The following is an 18185-nucleotide window of genomic DNA, read 5'->3' on the forward strand; positions in this document are numbered from 1 at the left end:
GGCTGCGTCCCCCTTTTTTTGAATCTCGTGTTTTTTGCCCCTGCCCTCTGAACGGTCCGTGGTGCCTTGCGTCAGTTTCTAACGAATCTGGTTCGACGCTGCAGTTTAGGCGCCATTTACAAGTCGGAGTTTTTCGAGCAGGGCAGCGACTTGGGGATGACACGGGGCTGATTTTCTGAGGATTATTTTCGGCCGAATTTCGGATTCGAGGACGCTTTTCATTTTGCGATCCGGCTCGGGAAGGCAGACTTTTGGCGGACTGCGTGCATTTTGTAGAAGGTACAAAGAAAAGCTTCTTTTTTGCAAAGAGTTGGTGGCTGGGTTCCGTCTATTTGCTGAAGTACGTTGCATTAGTTTCAAATCGGACCTAACCTTAACAGGACTTAATAACTTGCGTTTTAACATTGGATACGGTGGGAGAAGTGCTGGCCAACTTTAATGAAACTCCCGAATGGAATGAGAGTCGAGGCTTTTACGACTTATTGTACATTTAATGTAGCGTTCGCTTTTTTTTTTCCAGAGACGCTCATTACAGTAACACGCAGTTGTCTCGGCTCGTGTTAATGCTGTAGATGGGCGTTCAACTTTTTATCCCAGCGCCTCGAGTCTGGTTAACGTACCACTTCTTTAGGTTTGAGCTCGCGCGGAGTTAAACACTCAGTTAAACTCGGATAAAGCTAACTTTGTCTGGGCAGCGTTGCCAAATGACGTTACACCTCCACCGATAAGTTCGCCAGTCAAAGTTAGCCGCTACATTAGCTTTAGCCTCGCTGCGCAACTCAACCCTGGAGATTGCTAGCTACGGCGGCTAACTTTATTTTAACGCTGGAAAAATGAGGGAAATTGCGCAGTAACGTGGCAAAGTTGTTTATTTCAATCCGGGCGGGGGGGCGGGGGTCAAGCTAGCGGCGCCCACGTATTAACGCGGCTAATATCCGTGTTATTGCGACGCCGCAGTTACAGTGAGGATACAGTTTGAACGCGCTCTCCCACCAGCTAGCGAGTTACGTTGCGTCGCCTGCACCTCCGCCCCCAGCGTAAGAAGAAGAAGAAGAGAGGATGGGAGCTGATCTCGGTGTCACTTTTACACTTCGATGCTTTTAGGATGTTGCGTCTTTGCCACCGAGTCCGTTCAGATGCGTCTGTTCCACACAGGTCGTTTAAGATAACGTGAGGCAGAGCTGCGACGATTTTATTTAATCAATCGCATATTCCTGGGATTTGTTTTACAGTTTGCGTTAATCTTATTTTCACGATTTCACAACATCGCAAGGATTATTATTATACGTTCAGCCCTTTTTTTCCAAATCCCACATTAGGGTGCACGAGGTTATTGAAACGCAGGAGGAGGCCATTAATAATTAAAAACTTATCTGGGTTTATAATAGCGTCTTATTCTCTCCAATCACCACATCTCCTCGGGGCGAGAGGCTTTTTACTAACCCACTTAGTTCAGGTCGTGCCCACTTGTATCCATGTTGTTATCTATTAGTGGAACTACTGCTTTACTTTATGAAAAAAGAAAGAGAAGAAGCTGCGGAGTCCCCGGTAAATGGGCGGTAGTCAGATCGGACTGGGGTGATGATTAAAGCCTGACAACGGGGGAGCTGCGTGTGTGACCGACCAACAAAAAAAAAAGTGGAGTCTGGAGATTGACAGGCACGAAACCCACTCATGGATATTCCCTCTTTTCCACCAATGACCCATTCAGATTTCAAACCATGCCATCTAAAACTGCAAAGGGCTCCTCCACTGCCTCCGCCAAGCCCAGAGGGAAAGGGTCGCAGCCCCGGGATGACTCCGAGGACGAGCTGGATGTACCCCCACAAGCAACCAGCTCCAATGGCCAAGAGGAGGCACCGCCGACCACTGGCAAGTAACAAAGGCTGTTTTGGTGTCTGTGAATCTAAATAAGTTGTGTTCACTCAATGGCGTTTGCGTGCGTTGCTGTACTTGCTGGTTTTTGCCAATTGGCACAGCTGTGGAGCCTTTTTTTCTCTTGCTTAGATCTCAACACGTAGTTACAATGGCTGATGTATATTTTTCTAAAGTGCCTGCCATCAATAAACGTCTCATGATTTTTGAGATGATATCGTCGAGTGCACTTCTTCCTTGGGTCTCCTCAACGAACGGGCTGATTTATTTCGTGTTTTCATATAGTTGATCAAAACAGGGTGTTTGACTTTGTTCTTATAACTTGATATTATGTAATTTGAATGGGACGCTTTTGATGCACATTGGTTTCCAGTGATGTGTGTGTTCTGTGTGATATGGTGAAATGCTAAGTATTTAATTTACAAGCATCCCCCCCTCCCTTCGCTTGTTTATGCTTATGTGAGCACAATAGGTCTTGGACAGGTCGCTGTGGCTCGGTGTGATGGCAACACACGTCGGGCTTTTTTTGCGTTCTTCATTTAGAATCACAAAACAGGATTTTCCATGTGTGTGTGTTTTGAGCACGAGTGAAAATGTGACGTTGCTGCTGGAAATTCACACTTTACTTCTCCGCCATCGACGGAATGAATGTGGCGCATCCACTCTCACGTAAGAACGCTTCTCGTGGATTGCGTTTGTATAATAATGTGCCCTCGTCATACGCGGCCATGGTAGAATTCTGCCTTTTTCTGAAGGGGGGGGGGGGGGGGGGGGTTGGCTCGTGTTTTCAGAACAAAGAAGAAATAACCCCTGTCAACTTTCTCGGGAGTGGTGATGTGACTGCTTCTCTCAACTTGCTTCGCTGCCTGTGTTTTTGTTTGTTTGTTTTTTTGCCTGCTCCTCCACCCCTCCCCCATGCACCACTGTCCCCTCCACCTGAAACCTCTCGCACAGGGGAATAAAAGTTTTGCCTGACTTTTTTTTCCCCCCTTCATGCCACAGATCGGTCTCTCGATGCGGCTGCCGAGGCGGCGGATAATCGAGATTTGGAGGAGATTCTCGGCAGCATCCCTCCACCCCCGCCCCCAGCAATGACCAATGAACCGGGCGCTCCTCGCCTGATGATAACACATTTAGTCAATCGCAACTTTAAATCGTACGCAGGCGAGCAGATTCTGGGGCCTTTTCACAAGGTACAACCGAAGTTACTTACAAATGTAAACCCTGCGTGGGGAAACACTTTGTTAGTGTGTTTACAGACTTGACATCATCTTGCAGTGTTTCTTCCATTTTATTTGTCTCAATTTTTTTATTTGATGAAGCTGTAAACATGCTGTTTCATTGAGTAGTGGAAGACTGAACAAGTATAAAATAATTGTTAGTAGTTTAGTGTAACATTTAGTAAGTTAAAATGATTCCAAGTGGAAAAAGTCAGACTCCTCCATTTTGATTTAGTGAATGTATCTTACAAAGGGCAGTGATATAATGGTGTGCTGACATTTCCCCAAATCGAGACTTTCTTTAAAAGTCTGTCTTTTCACCTTTTTCTGCTTTCCTCACAGCTGTGCAAGTGTGGGTTTATAAAAGCAAACCTTAACTACACCCACTCACACTACATTAGCTGTCACAATCTTATTATGCTAAAATGTTAGTATATACTTCTAATAATGTCATATACAGTTTTTGTGTGTGATTGCAATATATTTTTGTATGATAATATTTTATATATATTTTTTTTAAAATATTCACTCTTTCCTTTCTCCCAGCGCTTTTCCTGCATCATTGGTCCGAATGGCAGTGGGAAGTCCAATGTGATAGACTCAATGCTCTTTGTGTTTGGATACAGAGCTCAAAAGATCAGATCGAAAAAGCTCTCGGTGCTGATTCACAGCTCTGATAAACACAAAGATGTGCAAAGCTGTACTGTGGAGGTGCATTTTCAAAAGATCACTGATAAGGTATATATATATCTATCTCTGACTCAGAGATACACACTGCACCCACTCTGACCTCTTCTAAATTAATCAATATACAGTATATACAGAAGAGGAGCGATTCGAAATCATTTCTGGTGAATATACATTTTTCTGGAATTTTTTTTAAATTTTTCCCCCCCTTAGTGCTCTTTAGATGCTATAACTATTCAGATATTACTCTAATGACTAAAACATGATTCAAATATTTCATGAAAGTTACAACTAACACCCATGTGAGCCATAACCAATTCATAATGTGCTAGAATTTATCTGGTTATTTTTTTATAATTTTTTTAATACACCATGTAGGCACTTGGTTCTAGTTATTTTATTGTATTGTGAAAAGTCAATAAACAGGGCGTTTATATTAAGAGATAATTTTTGTATATTGCTCAGATCACAGAATATCTTAAACTATGTGCATTTTAGACAATTATAGTTACATTTAAAGTTTCTATACTTGATCTGCCACCATGGGTGTAAGTGTAGCTTTGACCTCAGTTAAATTTATCTAAACCTTTCAGTTTGAATACACTAGTTCACAGAAAAATAAAATCAAGTTGTTATACTAATGGCATAATTTTGTCAACTTCACTGGTGCCAAAATCTTGCTTTTCTGAAACTTAATTTTTTTTTTATGAAGTGGTGTACACACCTCAAATACTTGAAATAGACTTTGTTCTAAATCAATAAATTTCATGCATCTTTTTCCATGGTATGAATAATCTCATCTTTCTAACATGTTTTTACATTTAGTAAATGTAATAAGATAGAAAACACTCCATTATTGATATTTGTAGATTTTTTTATATTTTTTTTACATGCCAGTGTAGTTTGTCTAAATCTGCTCTGTGCTTTTCAAACAAAACCCTTTTTGAAATACTTTTTTAGGAGGGCTTTTTTTCTCTAACCCCCTCTGTAGATTTGTCAGTATTATGAGTGTTATCAGTTGATGTGTGGAGTTGTTTGAGTTTCTTCTGAACTGTTCTGCTCTAAGCTGCTGTGTCTTCTACCCCTCCCCCCTCTGAGCCAGGAAGGAGATGACTACGAAGTTATTCCCAACAGCAAGTTCTATGTTTCCAGGACTGCCAACAAAGACAATTCCTCAACCTACCATATCAATGGCAAGAAAGCCACATTTAAAGAAGTGGGGGCTTTACTCCGAGGTCATGGTATTGACCTAGACCACAACAGATTTCTGATCTTACAGGTAATTCAATTTTTTTATGTAAATTCCTGCTGTGACCATCTCATTCTGTCAGATTTCATTTTCTTCACCCTCTGCCCATGTCCCAGTTCTGTTTTAGACAAATGTTTTCACGGCTATCTTAAAGCCATGTTTCTCTATGGGAATAACCTGTTGCACTGGAATTGGAAGAGAGAGAATGTGCCCTCTGCTAGCCCTTAGACTGCTATAGCAGCGCATCATGGTTTGAAACGATGTGGAAAAGTTGCGAACCATAATTTGCTGCTTTAGAATTTTAAGGAAAATTATTCAAATTGACACCTACATGGACCTGGACATGAAGAGCTATAGTTTTTATAGAGGCAGGCTTCTGTGATTAGGTTGACCACCGGTGAGGATAGGTTGGATCTCCCTTCCCCTTCTACCTGCCACGCTTTAGCAGCACGTAAATATTGGCGTGTGAGTATTGACCCCAACCCCAATATTGGCAGTGCTGCTTCAGTGTGGCCGGATCAAGCACCCTTCATGACCATGGCTTTTATATTGGTTCAGCTTTTTTTTGCCTCCACTGAATTTTATGCATATTTTCATACCATTTTTCTTATACAATTATTTTTTTAATTATTTGTATTTAGCATGGGGTTGCACTGAGTTTGAACCAAGTTAATTGTTACATTCCTACCCCTTCTGATTGTATTACATGTGTGTGACCGACCCATTATTACTTATTAACCCAAGGTTTACGGGGGGGATGACTCATGTCAGCAAAACCAACGGCTGATTAAATCCTTGTTGCCGTATTTCCTTAATTTTTATTATTTTTTTTACAGTACGTGTTAGTTTCAGGTGAACACAAAGTTTATATCCTCTACTGTGGTTTTGTGGTTAGCTGGTTGATTACATGTATCCTGCTGCACTTTTTTTGTGAGTGTGTGTGCATGTTCCATCTCCCTCTCGCTGGATGTTAAGAGTTTCAGCTATCTGTCCATGAAATGGCTGCATGTCTATGGGAAGAGGCTTCTCCAAGGTCACTTTTCTAGGCCTCTGTCTGAGGGGAAGCTGTCTATTTTGTGAACTGGTCAGAGCAGTTGATGACGTGGGACACCTCCTTACTTTCCTCTGCTGGCTTCTCCTCTCTTTCGTACATAAATATAATATGTGAGCCGCTTTTTCCCTAACACATAAATGAAAAATAATTTGGCATATCACCATTTTATTTCTTTTTAACTTGAAACTTAGAATATTATTCTAAGCCAGCCTACCTAAAAAAATTAAATGAACACATGTTCAGACAAATAAAATTACACAAGAGAGTTTTCTCTGACTTGGGGCCAAAGTATACATGTACAGTATATATGGTGAAGCTCCCAAGAGGTCAAAATTAGCAGGACATCAAAGTGTTTGTATTAAATCACTTCAAATTTAGCAAATGTAATTTTATCACAAATTCTGTGATGGTTTCAGGTTATTGTTTGGGCAGAGTGGTGATGTGATAATGTGTTATTACTTTATTAATATTTATAAGTGGCAATTTTAACACATGCAATTACACTTTTTACTTATTTATCAGATGAAATCATATCTAATATATTTTTGGGATGGACTGTTTGTTGTATTTTAAAATTTGTAATCAATCCTTTTGTTGTCTTACTTTCTCTGTGCTGAAGATATTATGTGTCGTAGTCAGAGTGAACCTGTAGAAAATAATTTGTGGTACAAAGTACATGACTGTGTGTGCAGCTCTGTGTTTTCTATGAATGACTATGTATGACATGTATGTCTGTCCCTGTTGGGTCTGGACTGTACTTAGGGTGAGGTGGAGCAGATTGCTATGATGAAGCCTAAAGGTCAGACCGAGCATGATGAGGGCATGCTGGAGTACCTAGAGGACATTATTGGCTCCTGCCGCCTGAAGGAGCCTATCCAAACCCTGGCCCGGCGCATTGAGCTGCTCAATGAGCAGAGGGGAGAGAAGGTGAGTTACACTCATACAAGATCTGCTCACACATTCAGAAGCTGACCTACTGTACAAGTGCAAATTAAGATTTTAGAGTTTGAAGATGTTCTCTTTTGTGTGAGGATGTTTGAATGTTTTTGATGCAGATAATCTGTGATGGAAATGATACGTTTTTGTTATCATGTAACTGCACCATGTAAGATAAGTTGGTTCCTGGCGAGGCCAACTGTCCCAGGCATGATTCATTGATTTTCTTAAGAAACCTTTAGTGCGTGGACATGTACCTCTAAAGATAACGCTGTCTTAGTATGAAGCTATTTTATTTTTATTTAACTTTCATTTTATCTTACTATTGTTACTGTAAAGTAACAAGGTACAGAGTTATATTGGGAATACAAAATTAGGGGGAAAATCACTAATAGCTTTTATAATGGTATAATTTAAAAAAAATTTAAGATGGGACTAATGTTTATAAATTGTGATTGTATTGTCACCTGATAATAAGGTTTGTAATTTGTTCACTGTTCTAGCTAAACCGAGTGAAGCTCGTGGAAAAGGAGAAGAATGCATTGGAGGGAGAAAGAAACAAAGCTGTGGAGTTCCTCACTCTGGAGAATGACATTTTCAAACTCAAGAGTCAGCTTAGCCAATATTATGTGTGAGTGCACCAGCATAATCTCTCTGCTCTGTACATGATGAATTTAACAATATAATAACCTTATTAAATTTAATGTAGATCCAACAGTAGCATAAAAAGAAAAAATTATGTTAAATGTTGTGATCTTCATAAGCACAATTCTTTTCTGGTGTTTGATTCCAGAGGCCTTTCTTTTATATGTAGTTTTATATTAAAGTTTTATTTCCCAAATTTTATTTTCCCTGATACATCTCTTTGCCATTAGTCATGATCTGCACAAGCGTGTAGTGGACAAAGAGCAGGAAAAGCAGAAGATCCTGGAGGACACAAAGGAACTCACTGAGAAAAATACAAAGATTTCACAGGAGACGGAGAATATGAACCAAGAGCTAAAAAATGTGGAGAAGTAAGACATTTTTGATGCTTCCCTTTTATTTACCAATGTAAAATGCTTACCATCTTATTTGAATCATTTTGCAGAAGTAAGTTGTACCCTTAATTTGTATTTATGAATCCTTTTATACCGTTTTGAGAATGTCATAGTTTATTTGCTATTTCAGTTAAGTCCCACTGGACTGATTTGAATCAATGTATTAAGTAAAATGCTGTTCCTCCTCCAGGAAACAAAATAAGCTCAACAAGTACATTGAGACCCAGAAGGAGAAGTTCACCCAGCTGGACCTGCAGGATGTTGAAGTGCGTGAGAAGATTAAACACTCCAAGAGCAAGAACAAGAAACTGCAGAAGCAGCTGGAAAAGGACAAGGAAAAGGTGTGTTGGCCTTTAATCTGCAGTCCACTATTACACACAGTTCTACAACTTAATTTGATTTGGTTACTCTGGTTTTGACTTATTTAACTTTGACAGATCACAGTGGAAACGCTCTCTGTGTTCAGAGTCACAACCACACTTGTTAGGAGAGCAAATGTTTAGCAAAATCTTTTTTCATAAACCTATTTGATAATTTGTGCATACAGGTCCGGCTCATGTCCAAATAAGTAACAGAGGCAGGTCAAATTTAATATCAAGCTCTCATAGAAAACACAAAGGCTGTTGTTTTGAGGTAGGGAGAAACGTATGGTCAAGACTGCATATAAATGAAATGCAGTTGTCAATAACTACATTTTAGCTCATCTGTGCCATGTTTCTTTTGCAATCACATTTTATGGGTTACATTTGACGTTATCTACCCATTTAAAGTACAATAAGCATTATTTGATATATTAATCGATTCCCTATAGAGCATGCAGAGAACTTAAAATTGTTCCTAGCCTTTTCCTTTTTGTGTTTTGGATAGAATCTATTCCAGATAAATGTAGCTGACATTCTGCAAGATAGCTCTGAGTCTTTCATACAGAACAAGTGTACATTGCTACTAACATGAAAAATCATGTTGTGCCATTTGTAGGATTGTGTACAAACTATGCTTAGTTTAAAAATATTTATTATCCCTGTGCTTTCTCTAAAGTAATTGACATCCTCCAGAGAGAAATAAAACGATCAAATTTCATCATCTGTCCAATTTCATGACAGGAAGGCCAGACACCTAAACTAGCCACTAGGGGGCTGTCAAGTAACGCACTGGTTGATTATTAGTGTGTGTGTGTGTGTGTGTGTGTGTTTGCTCGGTTTCAATCTTAACAATGTCCCTGTCTCCTAAACTAATGTTTCTCTAACTTGTGCACTTACTGAGAACTTTTTCCACCAAACCTCAAGTTAAGAGTTCCCTCATAACTGTGGATATATCTTCTCATCATCTCCCCTGCTCTAAAAGCACATGTGCTCCACCTACAATGACTGTGCTCTGGAAATGTCTTGGTCAGAGGGGGAGCTGGGCAGAGGCAGGCAGACCTCTGGGGAGCAGTGTTCTACTGTGTGGTAGTCAACTATGGTCTGGCTTGTGTAACACTCCCAGCAACCACATTCACGTTTCACCCGCAGTTAACCCTACAAAACATAGAAAACACACACACACACACACCACTCCTTGCCTTGTTTCAGCCCTGCCAAGCAGCAGACTGTTGTGCCAGTCTTAACCAGTCCTCAATGTATGTTTATAGTTGATTACAGTTGTGTGTTTTGGCCTGCTTCTGAATGTGTAGCACAGTTGCTCATAACTGACACTGGTATGAAACATTTAGTGTAGTTACTGTCTACCTCTTGTGTCAGAACAAGACACTCATCTAGTTCAAGAGGCAAAGTTCTATAGCTCCGTGGTTGGTAGCAGTGTTAATTAATGTACTGTTTCCAGTTTTAACAGGTGTAGCCGTTGTTGCTTAGACTTCAACACATCTCATCTGTTTTTGCACGTTCTGCTTTCTGGCTCGTCTTTCAGCTGGAGGAAGTGCGCGGTGTACCAGCCAGCAGTGAAAAGGCCATCTCTGAGGCAACTGTTAGCAAGGAAGAGCTGGAGAAGCAGAAGGTGAAACAAGAGGAAAAACTTAAGGAGGTCATGGAGAGTCTGAAAGAAGAGACCAGTGGCTTGCAGCAGGACAAAGAGGTGTGTGTGCTTCCTAATGATAGTTTGTTGCAATCTTTGTTTGACTCAGGATACAAAATGTTTTCTAACCCCACCTCTCTTCTTGTATTCTCCAGACCAAAGAGAAAGAGCTGATGGAACTCAGTAAGGCTGTAAATGAGACCCGTTCCCGTATGGACATTGCTCAATCGGAACTCGACATCTACCTTAGCCGCCACAACACAGCTTTGACACAGCTCAACACGGCCAAGCAAACTCTCCAAACCACCTCTGACACTCTGCGGGAGCGCCGCGCTGCCATCAAAGATTTAGAAGTCAAGATACCAGAGAAAGAGCAAGAGCTCAAGAAGGTAAAAGCAAATATCAACATTGTTATTCGGATGGCATTTTATCACATCTTGTGTTTTGGAAACCACAACGCACACCTTTTGTACTCACTACATCTGTTCAATATATCTGCACAGCAGGTGGTGTAAATTATGTGAACTTTTCCTTGAATTACTCCCACTCTCTGCAGGACGAGGGAGAGTTGGAGCAGCTGATGAAGATGGATAATGACACCAGAGAAGTGGTGAGGGAAATGAGGCAGAAGGTGGATGAAGCCAAGAGCTCTCTGTCGTCCAACCGCAGTCGAGGAAAGGTCCTGGATGCGCTCATGCAGCAGAAGAAGAGGGGCGTAATCCCTGGCATCTTTGGAAGATTGGTAAAGACAAAGTGATATATTAATATAAAGGGTTACTCAGCAGGGAATTCATTAATGATCTCTTTTTTTTTTTATATTCATTATGTGGAATAGAAACCAGAATCCTACAGTAGGTTTTTTTCTGAACTCTTTTTGTGCTTCTAGGGAGACCTCGGAGCCATAGAAGAGAAGTTCGATGTGGCCATCTCCTCTAGCTGTGGCGCTCTGGACAACATTGTGGTGGATACCATCGACACAGCTCAGAAATGTGTCACATTTCTCAAAGAACAGAACATCGGGGTCGCCACCTTCATTGGTCTCGACAAGGTAAAGACAATTGTACTCAGTCTAGAAGTCTCTTTAACCACTTGGAGAGGTTCCGTTGGACTAGTTATTCATGCAATACAATTAGTGGTTTCTGTAACGCACTCTTTCTCCTCCCATCCCCTTTTCAGATGAAGACGTGGGAGAGGAACATGGCTCCCATTCGAACTCCAGAGGAATGTCCTCGTCTCTTTGACATGGTGCGAGTGAAAGATCAGAGCGTGCTTCCAGCTTTCTACTTTGCCCTCAGGGACACGCTGGTGGCCCAGGACATGGAGCAAGCTACGAGAATGGCCTTCCAGAAGGACAAGCGCTGGAGAGTGGTCACCCTGAGGGGACAGATCATTGAGATGGCTGGTGGGTGATTTTCTATTTCTTTCATAATTTAAACACAGCTCATGTTTTTAGTTTTTTTATTTTCTCATATAGTTTGGGCTTTCTACTTGAATATTATAAATATTTACCCAGTGTTTCTGCAAGTCTGAAATTTAGTAATCAGAATTTAAGGCTCTAAAAAGTCTTAATATGTTCAAGTGTTGTGTACTGTGTCTTAAATATATTTTGATAGGTCTTTGTTATGTTTAACATTTATTCAACACCCAAAATAGGGCTTTCTTAAGAGAAATGTTTTGGTGGAATGCCTTTTTGTAACCTCTCAGTGTGTTGTAGTTCTTTCAAATTCTTTCAATACAGTTCTTTCTACATATGTTTTCATCTCTGTGGTGTGATGTGTAATCAACAGGAACCATGACTGGAGGAGGAAGAGTGATGAAGGGCAGGATGGGCTCTTGTCTTGGCACTGAGGTCTCCCAAGAGGAGGTGAGGGCAAAAGACACAACTTTTGTTGTTTATCCTGAAGTAGAAAACTGTTCCAGCAGTCAGATTCATATTTAGTGTCAATTTTAACTGAACCTTTTCTAGAAAGGAAAGTGTTTTAGTGAAACACTTCACATCCATCTGTTAACACAGGAACTCAGATAGCAGATTAGATGTTATAATTGTTTTAGTTGAGAAATACTGCATCATTTATTTACTGCATCTATAAGAGTGTTAATTTTGTGAATATGTTGATTATAGACCACGAATATAGAGATTAACAATTGGAAATGACCATTTAGTTTGTACTTCCGTTAAACGATGTTGTTATTCGCTCTCTTTATTTGCTCCACTCCAAGTGGGTCAAGTAAGCTTCATAAATAATTCTTGCTGTAAACTCGGAGAGCTGAGGTTTTATTTTGCTCTTGTGATTTTAAGACTCCAGATTAATACGAGCCTTTCTGTCACATAACCATCACAGCGGGTCGTTAGTGTTCCAAACTTGATGATCTTCATGTGTTCTCTGCAGCTCGATCGTATGGAGAGTAAGCTGAGCGAGAAAGTGTCAAAGCTGCAGGGCTGCCAGGAGAGAAAGCTGCAGCTCGAGGAGAACATCCAGCGCCTCCGGCCGCAGCTCCGGGACATGAAGAACACCCTGGAAAAATACGCCAAAAGCATGACTGTACATAAGATACCTTTTCATTCAATGTTTTCCTGTCCCACTCATTTGTCTGGAGCGCAGTAATAAACTCTACAATTCACAGCCAACTTAAATTTATAAAAACCTTTCTTTGTGTGACTGACAATTTTCCTTTTTCCTTCTCTCAGAGTCTTGCTGACCAGGAGACTCACTTGAAACGTCAGATGAAGGAGCTCGAGGCTAACGTGATCGCAGCCGCCCCGGACAAGACCAAGCAGAAGCAGATGGAGAAGAGTCGGGATGCTTTCAAGAAAGGTGGGATCCTCCTGGAGGAAGCAAAATATAGATATTGATTGTTACATAGTTTATCAAAAATAATATAGAATCCAAGGGTAATCATTAGTTGTAATGTGTGGGAAGGATTACACTCAACATAACATAACATTGACATTTTTCAAAACATTTCCATTTTATTGTTACTAGTTTTAGTGTCTAAATAGACCTAAATTTGTAGTTAAACAAGCACTTAAACTGCTTTCAGACATTCACTGAACTCTGGACTTTTTCCTGAAATTTTCCGTGGGGGCTGTATGTGAGAACGCAAGTGTCCGTTGCTGCCGACATTTTATGTAACTTTTCCTTCCAGCCCCCTAGTAAAATGTCCGGAGTGAGTCCATGTGGGAATACAGCAGGAAAATTCCCAGCGAGTGAGTGGGTGTAGTGATGACATTTCTACCTCGAAACGAAACAGTATTAAAATATCTCAGGATGAAAAAGAGAAGCAGGACGAGTGGAAAACGACGACAAAAGACGTCAACTTGGAAAGACAACGAGAGTCGAGAGCTTTTGACGATACTATTTTGATGAGAACATAAATGTGTGATATCCACAGCAGAATTTATCCGCTTCCTGTCTCCTCTACCCAGAGGCAAGCTTTGGAATTTTCTTCCTGGAATTCATGTCAGAAAATGGTTTCAGATTTTAAAAAAAAGTTCATGCGAATTAATCCCACTCTCTAACGTGAATGTAACTGTTTTATCTTGTTCCTCTCTGTGTTCCGTCCTTCTACTCCACCTCTTGCTCTCTCAGACTTCGATGCAGCTTCTAGTAAAGCTGGAAAAGTTGAAAATGAGGTGAAGAGGCTCCACAACCTGATTGTAGACATCAACAGCCACAAGCTAAAGGCTCAGCAGGACAAGCTTGACATGGTCAACAAGGAGCTGGACGACTGCTCCTCCACCATCACCAAGGCCCAAGTAGCCATTAAGACAGCTGACCGGTGAGAAGCTGATGCACAATGTGTCTAAGACCCATTAGGTTACAGGAACATCCACTAAACTTCTTTACCTCACTGGTTTAGTCATTACTTTGTTTGAGATTACGTCTAATCAATAGGATCTGTAGCAGGAACATTAAGATCGATCCTGTGCTCAGGAGAGGCTGAAGTCTGTGGAAGTGAAACCACAGTGACGGCTGAAGGTGCTGTGGATTGTTTAGCTTCTTGAACTGTCCAACCAGTTCAGACCAGTGGAGTCATTAAATGAATTGGGACATTATACTAGCTGGGTTCTGCAAATCCCTGTGTCTGCACACACAAAAAAAGGGGGCCACAGCACCCACCTTTACTCACTCAATAACTGTTTTGTTATGACTGAATGTGACACTGTCAGCAGTTTTACACACATACACACTAATCACGACAACACAAGGCTTAATATCTGTGTGTCTTCTATTTAGCAACCTGAAGAAGTGTGAGGAGAGTGTGAGTCGTGTGCAGCTTGAGCTCGAGGAGAACGGGAAGTCCATGGCCGAGTTCACAGAACAACTGAAGAAGCTGGAGGAGGAGGCTGGGGAGGTCATGAAGGCGTGTCAGGAGGCGGAGGTTTGCACATTTAAACACTTTCCTGCTTCAAGAGAAAAAGAGCAAACGCTCTAATGAAAAGCTCCAACATGAATAAACACAATGTTTTTTAAATATGGTTTTAAAGCCAAAGAAACTGATAAATTTCACCTATGCATGATAAACACCCTGTGTTGAATATTTGGCCAAGTGTGCCAGTGGTTCCCACTAGAGTAGTGACAGTTTTATAAACATATCTTTGACCTCATTGATATCGTATCCTCTTCTTGCTGTAGCTCTGTAAAATCACATACACACACAGAATCACATTCTCCCTCGTCCTCTAGGCGGAGCTCCCGGAGGTGCAGGAGCAGTACCAGGGGGTGCTGAAGGAGATCAAGGCTCTGCAGCAGCAGGAGCACGCTCTGCAGGAGGAGTCCCTCAGCGTCCGGCTCCGCGTCGAGCAGATCGAGACGACCATCACCGAACACAACAACAAGATCAAACACTGGCAGAAAGAGGTGGGAGGGGAAATTAGTGTGTGTGTGTGGGGGGGGGGGGGGGTATTTATGTCTCTATAGCTTTTATTGGTTCATATATTATTAAGCAATTGTTATTATGAGGTATAAACTATATACTCAGCAAAGTATTTGTCAAGACTGGACGTCTAGTGGAGAGGAAAACATGCTTCAAAACAATGACGATAATGTAACAATTCACTGATGTTTTAATTGGTCATTTCTGTTTTGGAGCTTTGTTTTAATTTGACACAGGTGTAACTAGTCAGATTTATCCACGTATTTGAATCTGTGATTTTCTGAATCAATCATATGTTTAGATACTTATTTTTATTTTCTGTAAACTGGTGTTTAATGGGATTTATTTGTCGGATTGGTGGAAGTTACAGATGTTTCTGTCACAGACGTGAAGGTCAACTCATTATATTTTTGCTCTGATTAATTATTGTCGTTTCTGCTCTCCAGGCCAGCAAGTTGTCCCTTCACACAATTGAAGACAAACCAGCAGAGGAACTTCCTGTTCTCACTCCTGCCGAACTTGAAGAAATCTCTAATCCCAATGTCATCATCAACAAGATGATGAGGTCAGAGACGCAGTGCGCTCAGATGAAACCAAACCTCGGCGCCATCGTGGAGTACAAGAAGAAGGTGAGAACACAAGAGAACCGGCTTCCTGTTCTAACGCTGTAAATTCACTTCAAGCATTTATTAAACATTATGAGGCTATAAGCAACTACAAGTGAGGGACGATGGAGAAACAAAGTTAAGAACTGTGTTTCAGCTTTTATTAAAAACAAGAAGCCTACTACTCTTTCACCATGTTAAAGAAAGTTGAAAAACAATAATCCACGACCTACCCAATCCCCCCCCCACAACATTTCATGAAAATCTGTATCGTAGTTTTAGCGAAATCCAGACATAAACATAACCTACTTGTCGGTGGATATTTAACAGTGTCATTGTGTGGTTGTGTTTCCAGGAGGAGCTGTACCTGCAGCGAGTGGCTCAGCTGGACGAGATCACGACCGAGAGGGACCAGTTCAAGCGCGGCTACGAGGAACTGCGCAAGCGGCGACTCAACGAGTTCATGACCGGATTCAACATGATCACAAACAAGCTGAAGGAAAACTACCAGATGCTAACGCTGGGCGGGGACGCAGAGCTGGAGCTGGTCGACAGCTTAGACCCCTTTTCTGAGGGCATCATGTTCAGGTAGCTTTTCCTTTTAGGTTCCTCGCGACTCTTTCCTAGTCATGGATCCCATCTTTGATTCGACACTGATTCTGTTTGTGATGTTTCTAGTGTTCGCCCTCCAAAGAAGAGCTGGAAGAAGATCTTTAACCTGTCGGGGGGAGAGAAGACGCTGAGCTCCTTGGCTCTGGTGTTTGCTCTGCACCACTACAAACCCACACCGCTCTACTTCATGGACGAGATAGACGCTGCTCTTGATTTCAAGAACGTCTCCATTGTTGCCTGTTACATTTATGTGAGTATGACCGTGTGTTATGTGACCAGACAAGTTGTATGTAATGTTCTAAATCTCTCACTAAAGTATAAAAGTACATTTGTAGTAGAAAGGATCATTTACAATCATCTGCCTACTGTTCATGTCCTTCATTAAACCTATGAACACAGAGCTGCTGTTGGATGATAACAGTATTTTAAATTAATTACATTAGCTTGTTCATATGAGGAAATGCTGAGTTGATCAGTGAACTAATCACTGACTCATGAGAACCCAGCGTTGTAGTGTAGCACTGAATAAGCTTCATTCTCAACTTCCCTATTTGACAGCAACTCTGTCGCAGTTTTTAAACTAATAATCCTCAAATGAGAAGAAAATCCAAAATCGCAATCTCTCTTCAGATCTGTAATTTTAGTTAATTTCTCTCTTTCTCTGCAGGAACAAACAAAGAACGCTCAGTTCATCATCATCTCTCTGAGGAACAACATGTTCGAGATTGCAGATCGCCTCATCGGCATCTACAAGACTCACAACACCACCAAGAGCGTGGGAATCAACCCCAAGACCATCGTGTTCAAGGAGCACGACGCCGTCACTGCTTAAAACTCAACTGGCTCATGTTTTCACTGGTTTTGTCTTTCACCGAAGTGTAAATATGTGTATCTTGTTTTCTTCTACACAGAAATGCTGCTATTTTCTTACTTTCTGACTTAATAAATATTTCCTGGAAAAATCTTTACCTCAATGCTTGTACTCCTCATTGCTCACATGTACATACACATCTAGTAACAAGAGTTCAATATATTTTGGTTAAAGTTTCTCCAAACTTGGGTTTGAGAGATTTTATAACTTCAATCAATGTTTTGTCCCCTGGCAGACCACAGATATGGAATTTTGGGAGCAGATAGATATTGGGGAGGAAAAAAATCTTCTGATATATATATATATATATTTTTTTTTTGGCATTAGTTTCTAAAATGCCAATTTCAAACCTTTTGACAAACAAATTTAATGCTGGTTTCATATTTTAGTTTATAAACTCTGTTGAAAACATTCAGGAGTTTCCTCCACCAAGGCTGGACAGTCCCTTTTAAATGTTCTCCATATTTAGGGTCCGGGCACTGACAGTGAGGCCCTATTGAAATTGTAAGGATTATTATTAAAGCAAATTAATTGGCCTTTTGAGAGCTTTAACATGCTCAAATTCTTACCAAAATTTGCAGAAAATTAGAAAGTGGTGAAAATTAACTTTTTTTTCTACTTTTGTTTTTAATTTATCTAATTTATTTACTTCCTGTGCAGAAGCGAACTGCGCACCTCATGGATTCATTGATTTTTTTTTTATTTTATTTACATAGTATAAGATATTGTGCAATGAATAGGTGGTTGAGGTTCTGCCAATTTTAGGGGTTCGGTATTTTGCCAAGGACATTTCGGCATGCAGATGTGGCAGAGTGGGGATTGAACCGCCAACCTTATTGTTGGAGAATGAACGCTCTACCCCCTAGCCCGTACAATATAAAAACCCTATAGACTAAGTAGCAGGGGAAGATGAGCTTTACTTTATTTAGATCTGCACAGTTACACTTAAATATCAGTCCCCTCTGATAAAGAACCATGAATTATAAAGAACAATCAATTACGAAAATCGCCACAATGTTAAAGAGTGAAAAATAATTCCTGGATCCAAACCAATCTTTTGTGTTCTGTTGTATAATTACACGTTTGTCTTTGCGTGAGGCAGTGGACGTCCTGGGATGCAAGACCAATTTCATAAGAGATTCTGACAT

At 40.8% G+C, this 18185-nt stretch overlaps 1 protein-coding gene across 2 annotated transcripts; it reads left to right on the forward strand.

Moving 5' to 3' along the window:
• Positions 1-81: 81 nt before the first annotated feature.
• smc4 (structural maintenance of chromosomes 4) lies at positions 82-17134 on the forward strand. 2 transcript variants are annotated; one of them, XM_053422535.1, is made up of 24 exons: positions 82-279; positions 1712-1872; positions 2878-3068; positions 3642-3833; positions 4885-5061; positions 6848-7012; positions 7525-7652; positions 7897-8037; positions 8252-8402; positions 9967-10131; positions 10227-10460; positions 10628-10813; positions 10958-11119; positions 11248-11473; positions 11859-11935; positions 12462-12614; positions 12761-12887; positions 13662-13851; positions 14310-14454; positions 14760-14933; positions 15396-15578; positions 15910-16142; positions 16233-16416; positions 16834-17134. In XM_053422535.1, exons 2-24 carry the CDS (start codon positions 1722-1724, stop codon positions 16996-16998), a joined length of 3900 nt encoding a protein of 1299 aa, XP_053278510.1. In that variant the 5' UTR covers positions 82-279; positions 1712-1721; the 3' UTR covers positions 16999-17134. The 2 variants fall into 2 exon arrangements, with proteins under 2 accessions (XP_053278510.1, XP_053278511.1); XM_053422536.1 differs by lacking the exons at positions 82-279; positions 1712-1872 and adding an exon at positions 2354-2544.
• Positions 17135-18185: the final 1051 nt, after the last annotated feature.

This window comes from Pleuronectes platessa, chromosome 5, assembly GCF_947347685.1.
Source record: "Pleuronectes platessa chromosome 5, fPlePla1.1, whole genome shotgun sequence".
In the NCBI taxonomy this organism is placed as follows: Eukaryota; Metazoa; Chordata; class Actinopteri; order Pleuronectiformes; family Pleuronectidae; genus Pleuronectes; species Pleuronectes platessa.

What these genes read in the sequence shown, in the direction of transcription:
- smc4 (XM_053422535.1), top strand. Translation starts at nt 1,722, where the DNA reads ATGCCATCTAAAACTGCAAAGGGCTCCTCCACTGCCTCCGCCAAGCCC. An exon ending in GGAGGCACCGCCGACCACTG is followed by an intron (nt 1,873 to 2,877) that starts GCAAGTAACAAA and finishes TTCATGCCACAG; the next exon opens with ATCGGTCTCTCGATGCGGCT. An exon ending in TCAAACACTGGCAGAAAGAG is followed by an intron (nt 14,934 to 15,395) that starts GTGGGAGGGGAA and finishes TCTGCTCTCCAG; the next exon opens with GCCAGCAAGTTGTCCCTTCA.